Source organism: Gracilinanus agilis, chromosome 4 (assembly GCF_016433145.1).
Source record: "Gracilinanus agilis isolate LMUSP501 chromosome 4, AgileGrace, whole genome shotgun sequence".
Classification (NCBI taxonomy): domain Eukaryota; kingdom Metazoa; phylum Chordata; class Mammalia; order Didelphimorphia; family Didelphidae; genus Gracilinanus; species Gracilinanus agilis.
This window is the reverse complement of record NC_058133.1, coordinates 208387290-208413085: the sequence shown is the minus strand read 5'-3', so window position 1 is coordinate 208413085 and position 25796 is coordinate 208387290. Positions and strand designations below refer to the sequence as shown.

The following is a 25796-nucleotide window of genomic DNA, read 5'->3' as shown; positions in this document are numbered from 1 at the left end:
CAATACACAGTACTGATTCTAAGACAGAAAGTAAGGATTTAAAAAAAAAAAAAAAAAGAGGATCCTTGATTCAGATCATGGGCAAGTTACTTAACCTCTGCCTCAGTTTCCTCAACTGTAAAATGGGGATAACAATGGCAACTATTTCCCAAGGTTGTGAGGGTCAAATGAGATATTTGTAAAATTCTCAGCATAGTGCCAGGAATATATTTAATAAGTGCTTGTTCCCCTTCTCCAGGCACCAGGAAGGGAAAAGAGAGAAAGGAAGAAGGCGCTCACAAGCTTCTGCAGCTCCAAGAAGGCCATAGAGAAAAGATCAATCTTCAGTGTACTAGGGAGAAGAGATTGGAGGGAGAAGGTTAGGTTGGGTACACTTCCCTAACGTTCTTTCCCCTGCCCCAAGCCTGCATTCTAAGGTCAATTTTTGCTAGTTCCCCCAAACTTGGGTTCTCCTCAGAGAACTAGCAATTTAGGGGCATGGGCAAGTTTTGCAAAATATGTGGGCATAAGAAAGGAGAAGGAGAGAGGAGTGGGAAATTCAGCCTCAAATCAGTTTTTAAAAACAAATCATGGTGGGAGAGGTGGGGAGAGGCCCTATTTGGGTTGAGAAGAGCCAGAAACCCCAGGGCACTGGTCTCCATGAGGAGCTCTACCAGGAAGTTGCTGGGAAGCAGTCGATTTAGGGTAGATAGGGCTGAAGTGGGAGGTGGAGGGAAGGAACAGTTAGGCCTGCAGGAGGCTTAACTCCCCTGGAGTGAGGCTACTGGAGAAGTGCCATAGACTAAGCTTCAGAGCCCTGGATCATATCCCCTAGTGATGGCTCTGACTCCCAGATCCCTATCCTCAAAACTCAGGCTGGACCTCCCCGTTTCTAGCTTCCATTTCTCAGCTTGCAGGCCAGCCCCCCTTTCCTCTAGCTCCCAGTTCCCCCAGCTCCCAATCTGTTGAAGGCTGGCTTTCCTCCCTTCCCTTCCCTTTCCTTCTTCATCTTGGGTCCCCTGAAGTTTGGCTCCCCCAAGTCCCGCTCTCTGAGCCCCATCCCCGAGTTCCCTTCCTGGCCCTATCTCTCACTTGCTGAAGATTTTGTTCCAGGTTCTCTGGCACTGCTGCAGATCCCCAGTGACATCTAGAACCAGGCTCAGTACGGCCTTACCCATTTCTTGCATGTCCTAGAAGGGAGTCGGAGTTGAGAGAAAGCAAATTAGCAGAACGAGAATAGGAAAAAGAGGGGAACCTCTTCATTCCAATCTGTTCCTCCCAAACTCCCAACCCCATGCCCTGCCTTTCACCTGGACCATGGGCTGATGGTGCTGCTGCTTCAGGTGGAACCACTCGAGGGTACCTGTCTGTGGGGGGAGAGACTCATCGTATCTGTCCCGAGGGCCCGGCAGAGAAAGGAGCTGAATGGCTACGGGTAGGCTGGGAAGATTGGGAGTCGGGAGGAGGGCCCGGAACACCTTGGGCTCAGCCCACCCAAATCGGAGCATGGACGGTGGTCAGTGGCTAGATAGCCACGATTGAAGCCATCGAGGCAGGAGGAAGGCTAAAAGACATACCCGTAGCACCTCAGCCACCAGAGAAGACAAAGGTGCCCCATCGGGGCACAGCTCCCCAAATGCCTTCATCTTACACATCTGTATCAGGACCCTGCAGGTGGGAAGGAGGAAGGTCCAAAATGCCCATCCACTGCCCGGCTCCTAGCCCAGATCTTCATGCCCAGCAATTGTGCCTCACGCCCTTCCCTTTCTCCCCAACTTGGCAAGCCCCCAATCTAACTCATTCTCCTTTTCCACCCAGGACCTCTCTCCTTTGCCCATTCCAAAGCTAGGGAAATAAACGGCATTAGGCCCTGGAGAGGAGGATGGAAATGAGAAAAAATGAAGCAGCTTCTTACCTGAGGAGGGACTGCAGACGAGCTGGGGAGCCGGAGGCCGAGAGGGGAAATATAGACCGGAATCTTCGGATCAAGGAGAGTCCGTAAGTCAGTAGGGAGTTGAAAGAGGCAGCCAGTTCTTCCCTCTATAGAGGCAGCAAAACGGTGAATCCAAGGGAATGAGGGACACACCAGCATATGATAGAACAATTTTTTTTGGCTCAAACACTTCCTTTTCCATGTGACTATAAAGGGATCTTGTCTGTCATTGTTTTTTTTTTTTTTTTTTAAATAACCCTTCCCTTCCATCTTAGAATCAATACTATGTGTTGGTTCCAAAGCAGAAGAGTTTGGGGTTTTTTAAGCTCATTTATTTATTTATTTATTTAAAAAAAATTTTTTTTTTCCCCATGGTTACAGGATTCATGTTCTTTCTCTCCCCTCCTCCCAACCCCCTCCCTCCCATAGCCGACACACAATTCCACTGGGTTTTACATGTGTCATTGATCAGGACCTATTTCCATATTATTGATATTTGCACTAGAGTGATCACTTAGAGCAGGGGTTTCCAAACTTTTTTGGCCTACTGCCCCCCTTCCAGAAAAAATATTACTTAGCCCCCTGGAAATTGATTTTTTAAAAAAATTTTAATAGCAATTAATAGGAAAGATAAATGCCCCTGTGGCCATCACCCCCTTCCTGGATCGCTGCAGCACCCACCGGGGGCAGTAGTGCCCACTTTGGGAATCACTGATTTAGAGTCTACATCCCCCATCATGTCCCCATTGAACCATGTGATCAAGCAGTTGTTTTCTTCCAAAGCAGAAGAGTTTGGGGTTTTTTTTTAAACCCTCACCTTCCATCTTGGAGTAGATACTGTGTATTGGCTCCAAGGCAGAAGAGTGGTAAGGGCTAGGCAATGGGGGTCAAGTGACTTGCCCAGGGTCACACAGCTGGGAAGTGTCTGAGGCCAGATTTGAACCTAGGACCTCCCGTCTCTAGGCCTGGCTCTCAATCCACTGAGCTACCCAGCTGCCCCCTAAAGCAGAAGAGTTTTAAGGGCTAAGCAGTGGAGTTAAAGGACTTGCTCAGGGTCACACAGCAAGGCAGTGTCTGAGGCCACATTTGAACCCAGGACCTGCAGTCTCTAGGCCCAACTGTCAGCCCATGGAGCCACCCAGCTGCCCCTTGACTTCATATCCCTTCCTCCCCTCTCACCTACCTGCTCTGGGTTCAGTCTCCCCTGTATCCACTGGTACTCGATGGCAGTGATGGGGTGTAGTAAGCAGCTCCCCGGGAACTCCAGACTCTGGTAGAGTCGGCTATAAGCCAGCCACTGCCTACGTTGGGTATGGACAGCGTCCGGCTGGCATAAGCCTGGCCCCGATCCTCAGGCACGCCAGCCTTCACGAATGCCCCCTGCCGCCTTCCCCAGATCCCCACCTGGCCCCAACGCTACAGGCCTGGGTGCAAGGTACAAAGGGAGAAGGCCTCCCTAGAGGCCTCGAGGACAGGCATGCCTGGCCCTCAGGGCCGTGGGGGAAGGGTCCTGGACTACTCACGCCATAGACTGGTGAAATTCTGAGAGGTCCTTCTGCGTGGCGTGGAGGAAGAGGATGGTGGAGGCCTGGGCGCTCAGCTCTCCATCCCACGAAGTGCTGCCCGCCTGCAGAGCACGACGGAAGCAGCTTTCCATGGAGGCAGCCCACCGTGAGGCTGCTCAGGGCAGGTTTGAGAGCAGACAGAGATGCTCTGCGAGGCCTCACACCCGATCCTTTCTGCCCTGGCCTCCCGGCCTGCTCCTCTGCCCCCCTTACACGGGTACCTGGTGCTGGGTGACCTCGTGAGAGACCAGCTGCTGCAGGAGGTGGCGATGCACAGTGTAGCTGGGATGGGTACGGCTGGCGGTGGTGGCTCTCTGCAACAGAGGGAAAGCGGCGGGCCTCGGATGGGAGGATGGGCACTTGCCCCCAAAGGTCATTATAGGTGAGTCGCCAGAGAGAGAAGGTCCAGAGGTCCAACGACCTCTGACCTCCAATGTGTTACGAATAAAAAGGGATTTAGTCCAAGTTATGTATTTATTAATAAAAAGAGAAAGAGAAGAGAGATGATATTTATATATTTGTCACCCTGCTGTCCCACTTACTCGCTTATGAATGAGCAGAAATTGCAGGTGGCACTGCCCTCGGTCTGGATATGTCTCTGTCCGTGGTTCCAGTGGGTACCACTGATCCTCCCGGCACCGCAGGTCCTTGTGAAGGCCCACGGATGGACGTAAAGAAACATTAAATGGATAAATCACTAATTAGGAATTTTGGTGTACAGAGGAAATTCCGTTGGGGTGGGGGACGGGGGGAGAAGGAGCAGTAGCAGGCAATAAATATGATGGTGGGGGCAGATGGGTTCCAGAAATGGAGTGGCTCTGGAAGGGGACCGAGTGGGTCGCTGACTTAGAGAAGAGGATGACATCGGTGAATATCAGTGCCCTAGGGCAAAACCCCAGTTGTCCCACCCAAGTCATAAGAATATATGGACAATTGTAACTACTGCCATGCTCAGATGAGTAGGAAGCCTAAGAGATGTCCTGGCACGGATCCCTGGCGCCGAACGAGCCGGAGACACCCTTGTGGAATGGGTGGCGTGGATGGGAATTCAGAGTGATGTATCACAGAAACGTGACTGGTCTCGGAGCCTCTCGAGGACGCTGAGTGATGGGTGCCCTGGTGCCCACTAGCCGCCCACCCCCATCCTCTCATGCTATCAGCATCTTCTCTACCCTTCAGGCTAGCCCTGGACCACTTGGACTTTTATTTTATTTTATTTTATTTCATTTATTTATTTATAAAATTTTTTATTTTGAATATCTTCCCCTAATTACATGTTACATGTTTCATGTTCTTTCCCTCTCCCCCAAACCCTCCTAATCCCCCTAAGCCAACACGCAATTCCACCCACTCAGACTTTTAAATCCCCATCTTCCCCTCCCCGCCTCCGTTTCCCCATTTTCATCCTTACCTGCAGCTTCAGGACCACATTCCCCAAGAAGTCATCCTGTCCCTTGTCCTTCCGTGCCTCCTTAAAGATCCTGATTCAGAGAAGAGGGCCCCAGTGAGGAAGCCGCTGGGCAGGCTAAGCCAAGAAGGCCCACATGGGAGTGAGGTGGCATTCAGCTCCTTGAAGTGAGCCTGGTGCCAGGATGGCGGTGGTCAGACCCTCCAGAGGGCCCTCTGCTCCTGCTCCTGTGCCGATGCACCTCTCACATACCATGGGGTCCTTACCTCCGAAGGCCGTGCAAATCCGTCAGCTCCCCCAGCTTCTGCCGCACAGACTCCACTTGGTCGGCATCCCTGACGGGGAGAGAGACATCAGAGACTCAGTGGCTTTAGAGCCGGGAAAGAAAGATGCCAGCTGTGTTGGGATGAGGGGTGCGGGACAGGGAGAGGCCCCACTTGTAAAAGCTTCATGTCTTTATTTGCCGGGACTGTGAAACTACGAGGCACAGACACAACACTGACTGACACGAATGGGATTCAGAAAGACCCCAATGGGTAAGGCCCGCAGTGTTCATATAAAGATTAAAGTTTGGGGGGCAGCTGGGGGGCTCAGTGGATTGAGAGTCAGGCCTAGAGAGATGGGAGGTCCTGGGTTCAAATCTGGCCTCAGACACTTCCCAGCTGTGTGACCCTGGGCAAGTCACTTAACCCCCATTGCTTAGCCTTTACTGATCTTCTGCCTTGAAACCAACACACAATATTGATTCTAAGATGGAAGGTAAAGGTTTTAAAAAAAAAAGAATAAAGTTTAGAATTAGAGATAAAGTCCTTCCCTTGAGTTTAAAGACAACCTTACAAAGGAGCTGGTAGATAGTTCAGTAGACAGAGAGCTAGACTTGGAGATGGGAGGTCCTGGGTTCAAGTATGGCCTTGGATTCTTTCTAGCTGTGTGACCCTGGGCAAGTCACTTAACCCCAATTGCCCAGCTCTTTCTGCTCTTTTGCCTTGGAACCCATACTTGGTATTGATTCTAAGACAGAAGATAAGGGTTATTAAAAAACAAACAAACAACAAACAAACAAACCCAACAACTTCACAAGAACAAAATGAGAAGGTGTGCTTAGACAAGAGTCCTGGTGAAAAAAGACCTGGGGATTTTAGAGGCTCACAGGTTCAATAGGAGTTAACATATGGCAGCCCCCAAAACTAAGAGGATCTTAGCCTGTACTGAGAAGGCAGTATCCATGACTAAAGAAGTAATAGTTTGGGGGCAGCTGGGTAGCTCAGTGGATTGAGAGTCAGGCCTAGAGACGGGAGGTCCTAGGTTCAAATCTAGCCTCAGACACTTCCCAGCTGTGTGACCCTGGGCAAGTCACTTGATCCCCATTGCCCACCCTTACCACTCTTCCACCTAGGAGCCAATACACAGAAGTTAAGGGTTTAAAAAAAAAAAAAGAAGTAATAGTTTCAGGGTACTCTGCCCTGAGGTGGCTAGGTGGCACAGTGGATAGAACCTGGGGCTTGGAGTCAAGAAGACTCCTTTCCCAGAGTTCAAAATTGGCCTCAGACAATTTACTAGCTGTATGGACCTGGGCAAGTCACTTAATCCCTTTTTTGCCTCAGTTTCCTCAACTGTAAAATGAACTGGAGAAGGAAATGGCAAAGCACTTTAGTATCTTTGCCAAGAAAATCCCAAATGGTAAAAGAGTCGGTCACTACTGAACAACAATAAAAAGTGGAATGGACAGACTTCTGTGGGAATGAGTTTTCCCCTTCATAAAAGAATATGTAATTAGGCAGTAAACATTTATTAAATGCCTACTATGATCTAGGTAGTAAACATTTATTAAATGCCTACTATGATCCAGGCACTGTACTAAGTACAGAAAGAAAAGTAAAAGAAAGTCTTTGCCCCTAAGGAGCTCCCAGTTTGAGGAGGAAGACAACTTCAAATAATTATGCATAAAGAGGATATATGAAGGATAAATTGGCAATAATTAACAAAGGGAAGGCCCTAGACTTAAGGGGCAATCAGGAAAGGCTTCTTGTAAAAAGTGGGATTTTAGCTGGGTCTTGAAGAAAGCCCAGAAAGCCAGGAGACAAAGAAGAGGAGGGAGAACATTCTGGGCATGGAGAACAGCCAGGGAAAACGCCCAAAGTCGGGAAATAGATTTTCTTGTGTGAGAAACAAGTGGGTCAGTGTCACTGGACTGAAGAGGAGTATGTGGGAGGGTGGAAGGTGTAACAATCCTGGGATGGGTAGGAGGAAGTTAGGAAGGGCCTTGAACACAAAACAGGAATTTTAAAAAATGGAGAGATGCTAATTTGTCAGCCATATTATGGGAGGAATTCTCAGCCAGATATGAAATAGACTAAATGACCTTGGGCAGTGGCTAGAGGCCTTGGCCTGGAGTCAGGAAGACGAGTTCAAATCTGATTTCAGACACTACCTGTGTGACTCTGGACAAGTCACTTAACCTGTTTGCCTCAGTTTCCTCATCTGTAAAATGAGCTGGAGAAGGAAATGGCAAGCCACTCTAGTAAATCTGCTAAGAAAACCCCAAAGTCATAAAGAGTCAGACAGGACTGAAATGACTGAACAACTACAAAAGATGACCTGTGAGGTTCCTTCCAAATCTGAGATCTAGCCACAATATTTTGTAGTAGATCCATCCTCCCTTTGCCACCTACACCCTCCTCTCATGGGAACACAGCTGTTCTCAGCCCTCACATACATACCACATGTCCAAATGGAAATTGGCACTGGTTATATCCTCAAATTCCCTGTGAGACAGAGAGGGTAAAATTGAAGGGGAGACGGGGTGAGAGAGATCATTCTGCCTGTTTCGATTTCTAGCCCTCTTCTAGTTCATACCCTTTTTTTGGGGGGGGGGGATTGCTTTCTTGCCCATTCCCCAAAGCCCATTTCTCTTCCCAAGTCTTTGCTCAATCCCTAATTCCTTCCCTTCCTCTAAAATTGAGGTTCAAGCCAACTTCCTTCTTGGACTAACTCAACCTATTCTCCAACCTGCTTGGCTTTCTGCTCAAAGAGATCCGAGGCCAGCTAGCCCAGTGGGTAGCAGAGCTCACAAGAATAACTGTCTGCATCATCCCTAACAATCCAGGCTGCTTGAAGAGCTCTAGGGAGGGCTGACTCACTAGCTCCTGAGATCTCCTCCTCCACTTTGGGAGAAAGCAATCTTTAGGAAGTTTGTCCTTACACAGAATCTAAAGCTACTTCCGCAACTTCCACTCATGGAACCTAAATAAATGCCCCGACCCTCGTCCCAGCCACCTTAAGACACTTGGTATCAGTGTTGCTATATCTTAGTTACTATTGCCTGATTCAAATCTGGCCTCAGACACTTCCTAGCAAGTCACTTAACCCCCAATACAAAGTATTGATTCTAAAGTGGAAGGTAAGGGTTTAAAAAAAAATTATTGCCCACATAAGACGGTAAGCTTCTTGAGGGCAGGGATTATACTTTTCCTTTGCCTCGAACTGAACATTCCATATGGTACTCTTGGACACTTGCTGAAAGACTAGCTTGGTGGAATACATAAAGCGATGTCTATAGTGCAGCCTCAGGCTGTGGTCATCTCCCCCAGTAAATAGTAAGGTGAGGGGAGAAATGTGCTCTGTGCCCCCTCCCAATGGGATTATAGCAGGATGGGAGAAACATGGAAATCTGGGAGGGAGAGGAAGGGAACTTACAGGAAGAATGTTTCATCCCACACAGGGCTGAGAGTCTGGCTGATGACCTGAGTCCGGTGGGTCTGGTCCTCCGGGATTGTGTTCTTCACTACAGCCTTCTGCCGCCGTCGATGCAGCCCTGAGCTGTCCTCTGTCATGGCCACCCCCTGCTCGATGATGCCCAACAGGCAATAGGGGTCACTGTACCCTAATATCAAGTAAGGAGAAATGGTGAGGAGAGAGAGGAAGGAAATGAGAAGGAAGGAGAAGTCAACCTTCAAGCTCACTCCTTCCTCACCTCTGAGAGTCATAGAGTTTTGGTCCTGGGGAAGGACATTTGGTCTCTTTGCCTCTTCCTGAGGGAGGTGGAGGGGATTCCAAGAGGGTCAAAAAGAAGGGAGAGATGTTTGCCTCCGTTTCCTCATGTGTAAAATGAGCCGGAGAAGGAGATGGCGGACCACCCCAGAAGTGTGAGGACCTAGTAACTGGTAAGGAGAAGCAGGGTGGTTTGGGCCTGCAGACTATTTCGGGAGAAGGGCTTGGACAGAATCCACTTCCCTCCCATTTGGAGAGAACCCTAGACCTCAGAGAAGGGAACATCGAAGGACCCCCACTCACCACTGACGTCCTTTCCAAGAATGCCTTTGGCCTGCTTTACGGTCACCTTCAGGCAAAACAAGGGCTTCTGGAAGGAAGATGTGGGAGGGCAAGGGCGCTGAGACCAGGAAATACCTGGAGCACCCAACCCCATCCCCGGACCCCCGGGGCCCTCCCCTCCCTTGTACCCCTCGCCTCCCCTACCTCAAGGTCTTGAACTTTCTGGAGGAGCTGTTGATGTATCTCAGGCTTCATGTGAAAGGCCTGGGGAGTCAGAGGGAAGATGGGACTTGACCCAAAAACCATCAGAGGGTGTGGGGAAGAGGGAGAGGAGGAGGAGGAAGGTGGGGGAGCCTGGAAGAAGAGCCTTGAGCCCGTATCAGTTATGGTGACACGATGTACAAGTTCCAAGGCCGGGAGGGGGAAGGGACGGCACCGTAGGGAGAAGCTGGGAGAGAAGGAAGGACAGTGGGCCCCATGTCTCACCTCCTGTAGGTAGCTCAGTAGCTCAGCAGCTTCTGCTACATGTTTAGGCTCAGGTCGGCCCACCCGGTGCAAGACCGTATAGAGAGCTTCCTCATAGAGCAGGGCCTGCTGTAAGTATCAAGGTAGTCTAGTTCAGATACTCCTCAGGTAGCTCAGGGCCCTGGTTCCCCCTCTCAGGATTCCTGGGGTCCCCCATCCAACTGATCCAGAACGTGGCTCCGGCTTAGCCCCACCAACCCATCCTGAGTTCTAGCTCCCTCATGCTGTTGCCCAGAGCAGGGCCAGGGTGCCCCCCCCCCCGGCAAGCAAAGGGGTTCAGGAAGCCAGAATTGAGCCCCTGAACTGGACTTTCCCCTGGTTCTACCAGTACCTCCCACCTCTCCCCCCAGTTCTAGGAAGCTCTCCTCTTTCTCTAGGAAGACCTGGGGTTCCCTCCAGAGCCCCCATTCTTTCTCCACCACCCCGGCTCTTACCTCCTCTGGGGAGAAGTGATGAGATGGGGTTTCCATCTAGGGAAGAAGGACAGGAAGACCCACCATGTGAGCAAGACAGAGAGGAGTACAGATCCACCCAGTGCTATCCCAAGGATGCCAGCACCTCCCCTATCCCCTGAGAAGTGGCTGGTCCAGGGCACAGCCCGCCAGGCAGGGCTGTGAGAGCCTTCCAAAGCTGGGACCGTGAGGTCCTAGTGCTACTCATCCGCCAACAGAGCTGCCGATTGTCCTGCCTCCCCCCTCCTTGAATGACACCATCTCGTCCCTCCCAGGAAGGAGCAGCGCCCAGGCAAGGCGAGAGAAGTCGGGCTACCTCCTCTTCGGTCTGGCCATGGCTGAGGCCTTCAGGAGGCTCCCTGCAAGGCTCCATGGGGCTCCACTCTAGACACGCCAGATATTGCCTGCTCACTTCTGTCCGGTTCCCCTTTTTCCACCCCACCAGCCTCCCCCAAAGGAAACCACAGCACTTATCTAACCTCAAGTACTCCCCTATGAACCGACGGAAGTGTGAGGCCTCCTTCGGAGCACAGTGCGAGCCACAGGAGTTGTCAGGAGCTTAGTGAGGAGGAGGCTGGGGCAATAGATATCCTGGGGAGGAGGCCCTGAGCAGGGACAATTCTCGCCCCTGAGTGGCTTCTCCTCCAGGACTCTGCCCACTCTTACGAGCGAGCGAAGCTGGAGAACTGGCTGGGGAGGGGGTTGTGGTGTCTGAGTATTGCTCAAGTTTTGCTTGGTCCAGCTACAAGTTAGAGGCGTGCAGGTCATCGGCTGGACGCTAGAGAAGGCACGAGCAGAGTTGGGTTCCAACAATGCCCTCCTCTACCCCCTTTCCTCCCTGAGGAGTCCCAGAGAAATCTCCCCACAGCGGGGGCAGGGGCAGGTGGAGATGGGGACGAGACCAGCCTTCTCTTCCTCCTGCTCTCCCCTCGCCCCTTTACCTGGCACCTCATTCAGAACTTATGGGGTGGAGCTGGCTAATGGAGATTAGAAATGGGGCATCATTCACATGGGGCCCCACCTCCCCCCAAAACCGCTTCCCCTCACAGTTTTTCCTACCTCTCGGTCAGTTTGAGGAAGGATTTCCTGCAGAAGGCCTTTGGCCTTGTGGCGTCTTATCTTGATGGCCTGCCGTAAGAGAGGAAGACGCCGCCGTAAGGGTTGAGACAGGGGTGTTGTCATGGCGGCTGGCTCTTTTCTTGCCCTCTGTCTGAGAGGGGAGACCAGCCAGTAACACTGGGTTGTGCAAAACTGCTCAGGGTACAGCCGGCCCCAGAGAGGTGAGGCTGGATGTGTTTGGTGAGAGGGCGGAGGGGAGAGGAGGAAGAGAAGAAAGGAAGTCAAAGGGCCTTCCTGGGTTTCACCATGCAGGGGTCTAGGGGCTGGGCCCCCAGTTACCTTTCTTCCTTTGGGGATCCCTCCCTCTGGACAGTCCCTCCCCCTTCTAAGAGTCAGAAGCTGGGCTGCAGAGGAGGCACACTGCAGCAAGGCACTTTTGAGACGGTCGAGGCCCACTACCCTAGAGTGTAGGTGTCTGGGTGTGTTTGGCCTGGCTCACTTCTCTCCCCAGAAATCACATACAGGTCCAGGGAGGAAGGTCTAGAGATGAGCAGCAACCGTGGGAGCTCTAGGTGTTCTCCTGGGAGCAAGCTCCTCACTGGCTCCAAGCAACCTCTCTACTGCAGGAGGAGACAGGGAGAAGCCTCTTGGGTCTGGCCAGAGTAGCTAAGTCTCCTCACGTGCCCAGCATACCTGGAAGCTTTAGACCTGGCCTAGCCAGAAAGTTGGCATTCCACTGAGGTGATACACCTGTCTCCACCCAGAAAAGCAAGAGATATCTTCTTTGTTCTTAACTCTAGCCCCACCCAAAGCCTACTTTCTCCTTTCTAATGTCCTAATTAGTGTGACCAACTTTCACATCAGTTCATGGAGGTCTTCCTAGCTTTTTCTGAAGGTATCCTGCTCATCATTTCTTATAGCACAATAGTATTCCATCACAATCCTCTACCACTTGTTTAGTCATTCCCCAATTGATGCATATTCCTTTAGTTTCATTTTTAATTTTTTTGCAACCACAAGAAGAGCAGTTATCAATCGTTTTTACATAAATAGGTTCTTTTCCTTTTTCTTTGATCTCTTTGGGATACAGACTCAGTAGTGATATTGCTAGGTCAAAGGGCATGCCCATTGGGCACAGTTCCAAATTGTCCTCTAGAATGGATAGACTAGTTCACAGCTCCATTGTCAATCAGCACACGTGTCCCTGTTTTTCCACATCTCATCTGGCATTTGAATATAGATTTGTTCAAATCTGCAGATTATAATCAATTATCCTTCTAACTCCCTTGTAGCTTCCAAAATACTTCACTTTTATTGCTTTTTCTTTGTTTTAAAATAAGCCTTAGCTTCTGTCTTAGAAACTATACTGAGTATCGATTCCAAGGGGGTTGCGACTTGCCCAGGGTCACACAGCTAAGAAGAGAAGGAATCCTTTGATGAAAAACACATTTCTCTATAAAACTATGTCTTATTTCTACTTTTTAGTTCTTTCTCTGGAGGTGGACATTCACAATTCATTCTTTAAATATTCCTGTTGAACTGTATATAGTGTTCTCTTGGTTCTGCTTACTCTTCATAATTCCATGTAGGTCTTTCCATGTTTTTCCAAAATTAACCTGCACTTTATTTCCTATAGCACAGTAGTTTTCTATCACAATCATATGCCACAACTTGTTTAGCCATTCTCCAATTGATGGGCATCCTTTCAATCTCCAGTTCTTTCTTATCACAAAGAGAGCTGCTATAAATATTTTAGAACATATAGATTCTTTTTTTCTTGATCACTTTGGGAAATAAACCTAATAATGGTATTGATGAGTCAAAGGGTATACAGAGATTTGTAATATTTTGAGCATAATTCCAGATTGCTCTCCAAAATGGTTGAATCAGTTCCCAGTTCCACCAACAATGTATTAGTGTCCCCATTTTCCCCACCTCATCCAACATTTGTCCTTTGGCCCTTTTGTCATTTTGGTCAGTCTGATAGATTTTTAGCCAATGTGAGTTGTTTTGATTAGCATTTCTTGGAGAGATTGTTAATGGTGATGGTGGCAAAGGGAGAGTCTGAAAGTGGCAATGGGGAGCAAGGAGCATCCCAGCTCCTCTTTCTGGCTCTGAGTGTCAGGGGCTACTGATGAGCCAGCAGCCAGACTTGGAAAACAGCAATGAGATATGTCTTCAGCAGAATGATAGGCCTCTTTCATAGACCACTGCACAAATCCTCAAGTTAGGCTTCTAGTTCAAACTGGGAGGGGGATGCAGCCCTCCAGAGGCCCACTCCCAAGATAATGGAGGTGTTACTGAGCCCAGGAGAAAGGGAAAGGAAGTATGTGCGCTCCACTTCAACATCACCCCCACTCCAGGTGTCAGCATGGGTAGTACAGCCTTGGCATCCCTGAATTAATTCTAACTCCAAAGCTCAGGACTTTCTGAATGGCCTGTACTGAAAAAGGAATTAAGAGTATGAGAACAGGAAAGTTCTACTTCACAGGACTGAGCAGTCTTCAGAGAGCCAGATACCAAGATGGGTGTGCAGTGATCTGGTGAACTGGACATGTTAACAGCTCAGGGGCCTCATGATCCTGCTAATACTGCAGGGTCCTCTATAACTAAAGAATTCCGGGGAGGGGCTGAACGGTTGTAGAATTTAATTCTACTTACGGGTTCAAGGTACATCAAGATGAACAAAGCCACTGGCCACTTTTTCTAGCCTAAACCCTACACCCAACAGCATTTAACCTTTTCCCACTGACAGCTCTCAGCCTGTGACTAAATTGTAAAAGGGAGGGCAGCTGGGTGGCTCACTGGATTGAGAGCCAGGTCTAGAGATGGGAGGTCCTGGGTTCAAATCTGACCTCAGACCCTTCCCAACTGGGTGACCCTGGGCAAGTCACTTAACCCCCATTGCCTATCCCTTACTGCTCTTCTGCCTTAGGACCAATGCACAGTATTGATTCTAAGACAGAAGAAAAGGATTTTAAAAGAAAAAAAGGGAGAAAGGAGAAGCTTGGAGGCTAGAGGCCACAGTGCTCCCACAATTCTTCAGTCCTTGCTCTGGCAGATTCCTATACAGGGCAGTTTCTAAGTTGTGACATGTGGAGATCAAAACCAGAGGCCAACCGTGATGCAACAGATGGGATGGTGAAAGCACCTCTCACAGAGGACCACTCACCCAACCCAACCCAGGCCCCCGGAACCTCAAATACCAGGCTTTGCAGGCAAAGGTCAGGATCCTTGCTCAGGCATTACACACACAGGGAGACAGGAAGGTCAAGCTACTTCATCTTTACTACATCATAGTTTTGGCAAACAAATCAAGGTGCAAGAGGGTTTATTTCACATTAATATATTAACTGGATTTTTGTTCAAATAAATAGGGAGTTCTCTTTAAATAAAGATCTTCTCACACTCTGGCCAGTAAGAGGAAATCAAAGGTAGTGCATCCAGGGGAGAGTCACCAATCAGGTGAATGAAGTTGAAGAGAAGAGATGAGATGAGAACTGAATTGGGACTGACAACAGATACTTTTTACTCAGGACTAAGCCAGGCCCCAAGTACATCTGATTTCCGCCTATCAAGGAGCCCTAAGGGGGGTGGGAAAGGTTGTGCAATCTTCAGCTCTGGACCTAGGCAGCCCACAAAGCACAGGAGGGATCCTCAAGACCCTTTAAAAGCATGAGTTAGGAATACAAGGGAGCAAAGCCAAGCAATCATTTATATGTTTTCTCCCCAGCTGAGCAGTCTTTCCTTTCTTCTCCCTCCCTCTACCCTCAATCCATAGGTATCACAGGCTCACAATCAAAAACCACAACAAAGTGGTAGGGCTATAAAAAACCAGGGAAGTCTGAACAGGTGTGATACCCCAAAGGGAGAAGAATGGAAAAGATGGGACTCTTGAAGGCAAGCCACTGCCCAATCTTATGGTCACACTGGGAACTCAGACTAGGCTTCTTAGCTGGAGAGTGGTGTTGGAATGTGGATAGGAACTGGAAGGGGACCTTTGGGCCATGAGTTCAAGCCAACTTCCCAGGGCTGGAAGTTAGATAACTCTACTGATCTGAGCTGGGAGGAGCCACAAGTATAGTCCAAAATGAATGAAAAAATAAAAAAATAAGAGTTCTGGGGAGAAGCTGAGAAGCTGAACAGGAACCATCCCTCCTTTATGGGATGCTGGGTTAATGCAATAGGAGTAAATTGGAAATAGCAACTCCAGTGGAAAGTCCCATTGACGAAGGTGGAAGAGAGGTATCAGTGTCTCTAGGCCAGCTGGAACTCTCCCAGGCTACTCCCTTTCTCTCCATGTTTGTTACTGCTAACTACACACAGGCCTACAGGGAAAGGCCAAGTCTGACAAAAGCCTCCCCACCAAATCCAAACTCAGCTCTGGGGGAATAAGGGACCAGGTGAGTGATGAGGAGACTGTAGTTGCATCTACTGGGTCTTCTTGTCCTCTGGGGGGTAGTACGGAGGTGGTGGGGGCTGGTCCTAAAGAGAAGAGAAAAAGAAAAGGGATCAACTCCAAGAGACCAGGAGAAACTTCAAATGATTTCCTTCCACAGTGATTTCCAGTGGGTGGTTTACCTGACTGCCCTCCAACCCACCCCTAGCACACTCACCGTGGGCATGTAGACATTATGGGGATTGACGGGGTTATAGTAGGCGCTGGCAGCAGCTTCAGCAGCTTTTGCTTCAGCTAAAAAACAAAACAAAACAAAAAAACATGTCTCAAGCATGACTGGGTTATCTTCCCCTCTTTTCTTTTTTTTTTTTTTTTTTTAACCCTTGTACTTCGGTGTATTGTCTCATAGGTGGAAGATTGGTAAGGGTGGGCAATGGGGGTCAAGTGACTTGCCCAGGGTCACACAGCTGGGAAGTGGCTGAGGCCAGGTTTGAACCTAGGACCTCCTGTCTCTAGGCCTGTCTTCCCCTCTTTTCTACAATGGAAAAGGATCTCCTAAAAGAGTAGGCTCAGGAATCCTTCTAGCTTCACTAATTCTAATCTGGAAGCAGCTGCTTGTTGTCCTTCCCACCCCAACCAACTTCAACTGACTCAGGGCAACTGGACCTGGAGACATTCTACTGGTTCTCTAGAGTTGCAATCAAGCACAGGAATTGGAGGAAGGATATGTCTGATTTTACTTTCAATCAGGTTCCTATCCATTCTCTAGGGTTCTCCAGAGATGACTGGAAGGTAGACTTTGTACTGAGGACAATACCCCAACACTGCTAGCATGTCTGAACTGCTTCCTGCCCACAGTGGGTCCTTTACCTGCAGGAGTAGATGGTACATCAGGGCCACCTGTAACAGGTGGCTCCATGGGCCCAGGATATGGAGGTGGTGGGGGCTGCATATACCCTATAGCTCCATCCATCATAGGAGGTCCTGGATAAAACTCTGCTCAACAAGACAACACAAAGCGCCAAGTGATTACCCTGGACAGAGGATCTCTGTGGTAAACACCTTACCACTGAGTCACACAATTCAATTGTCATGTCAGCACACCCACATACACTTGAAGTTTCTCTGTTAAGCCTTAAACAAATTTCAAATTTACACTTACACAAACACACATACTTATGCAAATGGAAGCAAAAACAGACTCACCAGGTGGAGGTGGAGCATAGGGATAGCTTGGAGGGTTGGGGTACATTCCATTCGCAGCTGGCATGGGAAAAGCATAAGCTCCATTGGGCATGTAAGAGTATCCATATGCTCCATTGGGGACTTCACCTCTGGAAGCTGTAGTCACAAAATAAAGATAGAAGCTTTATTCAACCAGGAAACAATGAAGAGTAGAGGCAGATCAGGGCCCAGATGAAGGGAGATGTCATCCTAAGAACTTATTATTCTTGATCAATTCCTTTCTTTAGTCTCTTTTAGATTGCAATTCAGAGCTCCTATTTCCTAGGTTTGAGATTCTGAGATCCCACCCAGCCCAGGGTGCTCAGCCAATCATGAAAAAACCCAACCTATCTTGGTACCCAGCTTTTAGAGTCTTCGTACCTTGGGAGGCCACCTGTAGCATTCGCTGTCCAAACTCAATGGCACCTCCTGCTGCAAAGGTCAATTTGTAAACAGCTGATCCTTCCCAACCACCTGGAAAAAGAAAAAGGGTGAAAATTTTGAATAAATAACTAGGTGGAAAAAGAAAGCTCGACTATATCTGGAGAGATGGTTATTTGTCCTCTCTGGGACCCTATCCAACTCCCCTGGAGTTCAGCAGGGAAAGGTTTGGCTCAGCTATGCAATCTGATTAGTACTTGTCTCTTCCTCCCTGCCAAGGCTGCACCTGGACCTTGGCCCACACCAGCCCTGGCTTAGATGCATGGTTGCCTCTTGCCCACTAGCATTTACCATCAGAACAAAGAGCTTCTTCTGCATCAGCAGAGCCCCAGGTGCTAGGATCCTTACTAGAGTACCTACCTATGCCCTCACACATGGGAGATGCATAATCATTAGGTGGGGTGGAAGGGATGGACAAGATCCAACCACTGACACGGCACTGTTTGGGCCTTGAGGGGAAGGGAAAGGGTCTCACCTTGGGTTTAAGCCTCAACAAAGTCAACAATAACAGCGACTCCATGAGGTCAAGAATCTTCAGGTAAAGGGCAAAGCTGTCAACATTAATATATTCTACAGGCCAAAAGAGACCAAATTTTTTGGAAAACAGTGGAAAGTGTTGCAGAAGGCAACTACTGCTCCACCCTCTCCACCTACTCTCCCCACTAGCTAGCCAAAGGGAACCTGAGTGAAGGCTATAAGGTACCCTGAGAGCTTAACACAGGCTCCTGTGTGGCAGGACATGCTAAGGGAAAAGAACACCAACTGAAAGCACAGTTCTCTAGTGTCAGCAGTAGGAGACCCTTACAGCCCTCTCCCCCATAAGCCAACTCTGTACATCTAAAAAAGGGCTCCCCTTTGGTATGCAGCCTAGAACACCAAGTCCCCTCTCCTAAGAGTCCAATGTGTTTAAAGAGCCTTTTCCCAGCTGAAATCTGAAAAAGATAATCTCCAGGAACAGATGGAAAAAATTTTGTTTTCATTTGCATGAAAAGACCCAAGCTGTCATTTAAAATTCTAACATTTTACAGCTCCTAGCAAACGAATATCCTTCTCTAGCCTATGGACTGCTAATTGATCAGCTAACTTCCCATGTTTTGATTGGAGAATTAAATACAGAACTGTAAAATGTTCCCCAGGATAAGGAGAAGAGGAAGGTAGAAAGGAAGGACCCAATACTGAGGCAAGATAAATGTCCCTAAGGGAGCAGTCAATTGCAACCAAGAGTTCTTTTCTGGTACCCTTGTCAATGCTCTATGCCACTCTCACATACCTCCTGCTTCTGCCTTCACTGTTCCCCTGATGTAATTTGCACCAAACACAGGCTGCTTGATCTCATAGTCCTTCATTAAGTAAAATGGCATCATGAATGACTTCATGGAATCTCTCCCCTTGGACAGAAAAATAACCTGTGGGAACAAACAATGGATGGCATTGCTAGAGAAAACCTGAGACTGTTTTACTGAGATTTCCCAGTTTTCCTAGGATTCTTTTCTGTTGTTCAGCAAACGTGTCCCCCCTTTCAAGGGGTCCTCCATCAGACTACTCTATCATACTAGAGGAACCAAACAGTGCATCTACTGTATTACCTACCATCAGACCTTTTGGGGTATATATGTGCAGGACAAAGAATTATTATCTAAGAAAACTAGATTCATCCTTGCAATCAGGGTGGTTAAGTGACTTCCCCAGGGTCACACAGCTGGGAAGTATCTGAGGCCATATTTGAACCCAGGTCCTCCCAACTCCAGGCCTGGCACTCTATCCACTATACTACCTAGATGCCCCTTCACAAGAATTTCTTAGGTATTCACTACAAGGCAGACATGGCACTAAGTAACAGGAATTCAAAACCAGAAATGCAACAGACCCTGTTTTCAAGGAGCTTACATTCTGCGGCAGAACATGTAAGTATACACAAAACACATACACATGACCATATAAACAAACATACACAAAATACAGGTAAAGAAATTAATTAGGTGAATATATGCAAGGTATTAGGCTTCATCTAGGATGTGACTGAGCTTTGAATGAATTGAGAGAGTCTAGGAAGTGGAGCTAAGGAGGAAGGGCATGCCAGGCCTAGGAGACAACTTCTGAAAGGCCCAGAGATAGGAAATGGAAGATCATATATGTAAGATGAGAGACAGGCTATAATATGTGAGAAACAGCTAGCAGGACAATTTGGCTCAAACAGAATATATATGTAAAAGGGAATAACATATAATAAGGAAAGTTATGCTAGATTCAGGTTGTTTGACACAGAGGGAAGTCTGCATTTGATCATAAAGGCAAAAGAAGGCAATTCTTGCCTGGGAATGACATGGTCAGACCTGTGCTTCAGGAGTATCACTCTGGTAGCACTTTGGGGCCACAGATTGAAGTGAGAAGCCTTAGGCAAGAAAGCCAATTATACATGAAACAAAAGAGCAACATATCCCAAGTAGGGATAATAATAATAATATCCTTCCTAGACTAGATATAAATACAAGGCAATATGAATCAGGTTCCTTTCAAAAAGTATCATCTACTATGCATTTTGGATTATGATGATGCTGTGGCATCTAAGTGGAAAATAGCATAGAGTGTGTATAGAGAAAGGCTTCTTAGAAAGGTTGACCTAAACCTTGAAAGTCATAGACTGATGGAAAGAGGATTATGGGCTGCTTAAGTGCTAAGATGAACTTCTTAATTGCCTGAAAGTGAGGCAAACTATTCCAATTTCTCAGCTGGCTCCCTGCCACATTACTCTGGGATATCCATGCAAATCATCTGAGAGGTCCAAAGTTTTAGAAATATATTGATAATCCCTCTGTCCTATCATCTTGATTTGCCTATTATCTTAATTAAAATCCAGGATGGTGGGGGGGGGGGGCAGCTGGGTAGCTCAGTGGATTGAGAGCCAGGCCTAGAGACTGGAGGTCCTAGGTTCAAATCTGGCCTCAGACACTTCCCAGCTGTGTGACCTTGGGCAAGTCACTTGACCCCCATTGCCTACCCTTACCACTCTTCCACCAAGGAACTAATACACAGAAGTTAAGGGTTTAAAAAAATATTAAAAAAAAAAAAAAGAAAAAAAAAATCCAGGATGGTGATTTTTGACCTACAGAAACATGGCCAGTCTACATGAAATCTTCTCTTCTGCTCTGTTAAGCTACTGACATTAAGTTGAATACATTGGAGGAGACTCAGTGGATAGAGAGGTAGGCTTGGAAATGAGAGGTCCTGGATTCAAATATAGCCTCAAATATTGTCATGTGACCCTGGGCAAGTCATTTAACCCCAATTACCTAGCCCATACCACTCTTTTGCTTTGGAACCAACTAAGATGGAAGGTAAGGATTAAAAAAAAAAAGATGAACACACAATGTTCTGTCCAACAGACAATACAAATATGCCTCTTGGGCAACTAAAGGGAAGGAGTCTTTCCCAGAGAAAACCTTTTGTTTTCTTTGGGGCCAATGAAGCCCCAGTTTTTTAAGCCTTTGGGAAGAAAGGAAGTCCCATTTTTGCTATCTATTTCTCACTCTAAAAGGCACAGCGGGTCTATTTTCCTACCTAGAGCATTTGTTGCTGTCACATTCAGCATTTTGTACATTGTGTAGCTTCAGGCTGACAGTTGTTTTTGCCAAAATCAAAGTAAAAAATTATCAGCCTGCTCTAGGGCTATGTCAATCCAGCAGCTCTAGCCACCTGTATACAAATAGAAGGTGGCAGTACCAGAGTTTGTAGAAACTTACTCAGCAGCTATCAGGTCAGCTGCTTGGAGACACTGTAAATTCCCAGAATCCTGAAGCTTGTGGCAAAGAAACACCATAGAGATGAGAAAATAAAAGTCATTAATGTTTCAAGGGTCTTCCAAGTCACTGACCTACGTCAGTGTTACTTGAGTCATTCTCCTAAAATGTCAGTCCTCAAAATGACAGGCAAGAACTCCAAGACTTACTCTGTAAGGAGTTAAATAGAGGCTGCCTTTCTTGGTTCCTTTGAAGGGATCTGTCATATGATCCATGTCACTGAAGGAGAGCTCCACATGATCATAGGTCATTAGAATGCTACAAAGGAAAGAGAGAAAAAAAAGTTATAAGGTAGTTTAGAAATGTGTCTTGATGTGTGGATAAAAAGCAGTGTAATTCCCACAGCCCCTCATATTCCTCCACTCTGCCTGTTTCTACTCCCTACTCTCTCAACAAACACTGAAACTGGCCCTATTTGAAGTGTCAGCCAAAGAAGAGAAAATCCAATTTCCAAGATTAAAGGCTGATGTCATCAAACAACTCTTTATCACTTACCTTCAAAGCAAGCAAGCTAGATGGCAACTTATCGAGTTTATTGTAACATTCATGTTTTGAACAAGGATTAGAGTGCCCAGAGGGCAAATTCAAGCAGTCAGTGAGGAAGCCTAGGGAGGAAGTGCTTGCTTTGGGCGGCTGGACAGAGGGGTGGGGCATGCAAAAAATGTGCCCAGGCACAGGGAAGAGGAGGAATACAGTAGCTCCCAGAGTACAGGCTCTACAAGCATGTGCCAAGCTGGACTAAATGATCCACAAAGTCTTTTCCAATTTTGTAATTCTATGAAACAGTTGCAGCTATATGCACTTAAAGAAAATGTAAAACAGGGGCAGAGCCAGCCCTGAAATCCAGAGGTCTTGGGTTCAAATCTTCCTGGCTATGTGATCCTGGGCAAGTCACTTAACCGCAATTACCTAGCCTTTACCACACTTCTGCTTTGGAACAGATATTTAGTATTGCTTCTAAGACAGAAGGTAAATATTTTAGAAATAAAAAGAAAATGTAAAACAGATGAAGTATGAATGGCTTAAAAAGGACTCACTACAGAATTTCTTCAAGTAATAAAAGCACAAAGGAGGTTCAAATTCTAAATTCACTTTATGGATCAATTTTGTGAAATGAAGCTAAAGAATTTATGTAAAGCAAAGCACATCCTTATTTAACAGTTAAAGAGAATTTAGAAGTGTGGGAGGCACAGCTGGAGATAATCCTTGTCCCAGAAACTCCCACTGAGAAAGAATGAAAAATAGTTACAAGGGATGATACTGAATGATGGCAACAGTGTTTCCTTGTTCCAAGAACAAGTTTGGACACAAAAAGATCACAAACCAATGTGTATCAAGGGTATCTCTGATAAAAAAAAAAATAAAAATGAACATTCACAGTGGTTGGGTTTGTCTTCTTCCTAATCCAATCAGTTAATCTCTGAACAAGCATTTATTAAGCCCCTGCTATGTGCCAGGTACTGAGCTAGATGCTGGGCATATAAAGACAAAAATGAATATTTTCCCTGCCCTCAAGCTGGTTATATGTACATACTGGTTTACAAAATAACTAATTATGAGATAATCTGAACACTAATAGATTAGGGAAGGGACAAATCAGTAAGAGCTTCATGCATAAGGCTGAAATTTTGAGAACAAGTGATTCTAAGAGAAATTCTAGATATGGTAGATAGACAGGTGGAGAGTCCTCTGTAAGAAACATCAAGAAGGCCATTGCCAACACCTTTCTATTTGAAGGAAGGTGGGTGGAACAGAACATGAAACAAATACAGGTGGAGAAAATAGGTAATTACTAGAAACAGAATGGAAAGGGAATATGAAAGACTGGAATGGTGGAAGACAGATAATAAATCCCTTGTGGTCATTTCTAAAATTCAAAAAAATAAAATAAAATCCTTGAGAAAACTATCAACAACAACAACAACAACAAAAACCAGAATGGACCTGTCAGGTGTTGTGTAGGGAAAAAGGTGAAGAGGTCATACTTTTGAGGTCTAAGTTCCTACTTGGACAAATTTGTTTCTCTGGGCCCTGATCCCTAAGAATTTCTTTCTTCTTAAATGACATAGTGGTCCTTCTAACTTTGTGAGGACCCTGAAGTTAAAAGGGTAGTAGCATAACATCTTTGAGTGGTAGCATCCTTTCCTATGTTTACAGTAAGCAAGGGGGTGGGGGACTCTTTGAACACCACCAAAGTTGATTTGGGGGGCATGGGTCACTGTGATATAATTTAATGAATGCCCCCTGCCCCTCCACACAGGATAGAAATGAGTTTATTGAGCATCCACACAGTGAATGCAGGAGGTAGGATCTTTTATCTCTACCTAGCAGTGTTAAATATTTGTGGTGTTTAAAGTAAAAGGCATTAAAAATAAAAGCACAACAGGAGGGTGGGTAGGGAATCCAGAGGACAGAGATTTTAGCTCTTCCTATCTTACATTATATTCTGAACATAGAACCTAGGGTTGATAAGCTCTGGCAGTGGCTTGGCTTGGGATGGAGAAAGCTGCTTATCCACATACACGACGGTGCATAAGAACATCTGGACCAGGAATCAGGAGATGCAGAGTTCTAGTCGTAGCTGTACTGATAACTCAGTTGTTCAGCCTTAGGGCAGATCAGTTTCCCTTTTCTGGACTTCATAATCCTTCCTCTAAAAATGTGAGAGCGGAATCAGACGAAGCCTAACGTCGCTCTCTGCTCAAACGTCATTCTCCTCTGGCCTCATTAACCAGGCCTAGGAGGTGGGGTGAGGGGGAGTAGCTGAGCTGGGTACGCAGGAAGGGGTTAACGAGGATTCCAGCAGGGGCGAGAAATGTCCAATCCTAAACTTGAACATCGGCGAGGCTCCAAGAAACAGCTCATTCTTCTACCCAGATCTCTTTAGGAGTTACCCCCGCCCCTCTACCGGATGCTGTCCTTGGTCCCTAATCCTTTCCTACTTGCCCCAACTCAGGATGCAATCAGTTCCCTCCCCCTCCCCACAGCTGTGGCGGTCCTGGGTTCCTATGGAGACCGAGGAAGTTCCCTTCCCTCTTCCTCTTCCCCTTCCCCTCCGCGGGCCGTTACTCCCCCCTTCTCCTCCCGGACATTTCTTTTCCTTCCTCCTCAATTCCCACCTCCTTCGACAACTCACTTCCCACAACACCTGACCCTCCCCCGTCTCTGCGAATCCCCGACGGATCCCTCCGCGCTCACTTCTCTGTATTGTTGACAATCACTCCGCTCTCCGAGTGGTTCCTGTTGAGCGCCATGGTCAGGCCACCCTGCTCCTGAACCCCCCACTCCCGAGCCTCCGAGACCAATGCGCCTGCGCTCCGCACCCCGCCCCGCGTGTCGTCGTTCGGAAATACGTCCAGCCAATCATGGTGTGTATGTGGTGGGAACAACCACCTGATCCTCGAGTCACGTGAACGTGCTTGCCTCTCATTTCCCTCCTCCCCCCCTTCTTCCGGCTTCTCTTGCTTTCCTCCACCCCCACTCTTCCTCTCTTGAAGATCTGCATCACAAACAAGTCCAAAGACTACAAGTCCCGGCATACAGTACTCTGGCAGCGCCCTGCCCTTAAGGAGTTGATAAACTTCCGGAGCACCAGATGGTGAAAGGACCCAGTTAATGATTCTATTATGACTGATAGAAGGAAGTTGGAATGTTAAGCTTGAAGAAGAGAAGACTGAGGGGAAGGAGACAACTCAATCCTCTGCTCAAAAATCTGAAGTAGTTCCCTGTTTCTTGTTGGGCAGAGATTCTTTTAAAAATATTTTTACATCACCAGAGTTTCAAAGGTTATTCCTTTCCCTCTTAAGAATCCAACCCATATGACAAATAATATTTTTTAAAGAAAAAGATGATACAAACCACACACACACACAATCAAAAAACAAAACAAGCAAAATCTATACATCAAAAAAGTCAGAAAAATATATACAGTGCATCACACTTGGTGACTGCATCCCTGCAAAAAAATAGAAGTGGGGGAAGGTAAGCCAGAAATTCTCTTGAATATTTTTCGTTTGACAAGGACAGAATGAAGCCCATGGTCTCCTCAAAAAATGACTTTAAAAGCATGAAATAGAATACATAGGATTACAAAAGAAAATGTTGAAATGCATTTATCAAAACTTTTTAAAAAACAATTTACAGACCCCAGGTTAAGAATTCTTACTCTAGAATAAAACACTAGCTCATCAAACTGTGTTTAAATCATATAGGAATGGTCCCCTGATCCTCTCTTTTCCTCTTTTAATGTCCCAAAGGTCTTAGAGAAGCTTTAAGCTTTATTAGCCATTAGGAACAACTAGGTAGCACACAATGAATAGAGAGCCAGGCCTGGAGTTGGGAGGACCTGCCTGGGTGCAAATATGACTTCAGGCACTTCCTATTGTCCATGTGGGATCTAGAGACCCCAAACTTGTGGCTTAGTGAGATCTGATGAACCCCAGGTTTTGGAACTAGCTAGTGGGTTGGAGACCCCCAAAGCTTGGGCTTGTTTCCTGTTCCCATGAGAATCCCCCCTTTCCCTTGATTAAAGAGTGGCTTTAATTTAATAGTTCTGTGTTTTTTAAAAGTTAACACTATAGGGGGCAGCTGGGTAGCTCAGTGGATTGAGAGCCATGACCAGCCTCAGACACTTCCCAGCTGTGTGACCCTGGGCAAGTCACTTGACCCCCATTGCCTACCCTTACCACTCTTCCACTTATAAGTCAATACACAGAAGTTAAGGGTTTAAAAAAAAAAAAAAG

At 47.0% G+C, this 25796-nt stretch overlaps 2 protein-coding genes across 3 annotated transcripts in view; both read right to left on the bottom strand.

The window, feature by feature from the left end:
- The window catches only part of UNC13D (unc-13 homolog D), a 28905-nt gene extending 17589 nt beyond the window's left edge, over positions 1-11316 (bottom strand). The window contains exons 1-18 of the mRNA XM_044675147.1: positions 11194-11316; positions 10117-10152; positions 9644-9751; positions 9362-9421; positions 9179-9245; positions 8582-8768; positions 7606-7650; positions 5152-5220; positions 4889-4958; positions 4020-4124; positions 3699-3791; positions 3436-3539; positions 3096-3213; positions 1895-2019; positions 1557-1647; positions 1290-1346; positions 1072-1169; positions 280-331 (exon numbers count right to left, since the gene is read on the bottom strand). Of these exons, the coding sequence (XP_044531082.1) occupies positions 280-331; positions 1072-1169; positions 1290-1346; positions 1557-1647; positions 1895-2019; positions 3096-3213; positions 3436-3539; positions 3699-3791; positions 4020-4124; positions 4889-4958; positions 5152-5220; positions 7606-7650; positions 8582-8768; positions 9179-9245; positions 9362-9421; positions 9644-9751; positions 10117-10152; positions 11194-11316 (1608 nt within the window). The remainder of the gene's footprint in view (positions 1-279; positions 332-1071; positions 1170-1289; positions 1347-1556; positions 1648-1894; positions 2020-3095; positions 3214-3435; positions 3540-3698; positions 3792-4019; positions 4125-4888; positions 4959-5151; positions 5221-7605; positions 7651-8581; positions 8769-9178; positions 9246-9361; positions 9422-9643; positions 9752-10116; positions 10153-11193) is intronic.
- Positions 11317-14463: 3147 nt separating this feature from the next.
- WBP2 (WW domain binding protein 2) lies at positions 14464-24340 on the bottom strand. 2 transcript variants are annotated; one of them, XM_044672023.1, is made up of 8 exons: positions 24253-24340; positions 21204-21312; positions 18528-18663; positions 17198-17290; positions 16799-16933; positions 16463-16588; positions 15810-15886; positions 14464-15678 (listed from the first exon to the last, which is right to left on the bottom strand). In XM_044672023.1, the coding sequence occupies exons 1-8, from the start codon at positions 24306-24308 to the stop codon at positions 15625-15627; spliced, it is 786 nt and encodes a 261-aa protein (XP_044527958.1). In that variant the 5' UTR covers positions 24309-24340; the 3' UTR covers positions 14464-15624. The 2 variants fall into 2 exon arrangements, with proteins under 2 accessions (XP_044527958.1, XP_044527959.1); XM_044672024.1 differs by lacking the exon at positions 16799-16933.
- Between the last annotated feature and the right edge of the window lie 1456 nt (positions 24341-25796).

What these genes read in the sequence shown, in the direction of transcription:
- WBP2 (XM_044672023.1), bottom strand. Translation starts at nt 24,308, where the DNA reads ATGGCGCTCAACAGGAACCACTCGGAGAGCGGAGTGATTGTCAACAAT. An exon ending in TCTATTTAACTCCTTACAGA is followed by an intron (nt 18,664 to 21,203) that starts GTAAGTCTTGGA and finishes TTGTTCCCACAG; the next exon opens with GTTATTTTTCTGTCCAAGGG. An exon ending in GCTACAGGTGGCCTCCCAAG is followed by an intron (nt 16,934 to 17,197) that starts GTACGAAGACTC and finishes TTGTGACTACAG; the next exon opens with CTTCCAGAGGTGAAGTCCCC.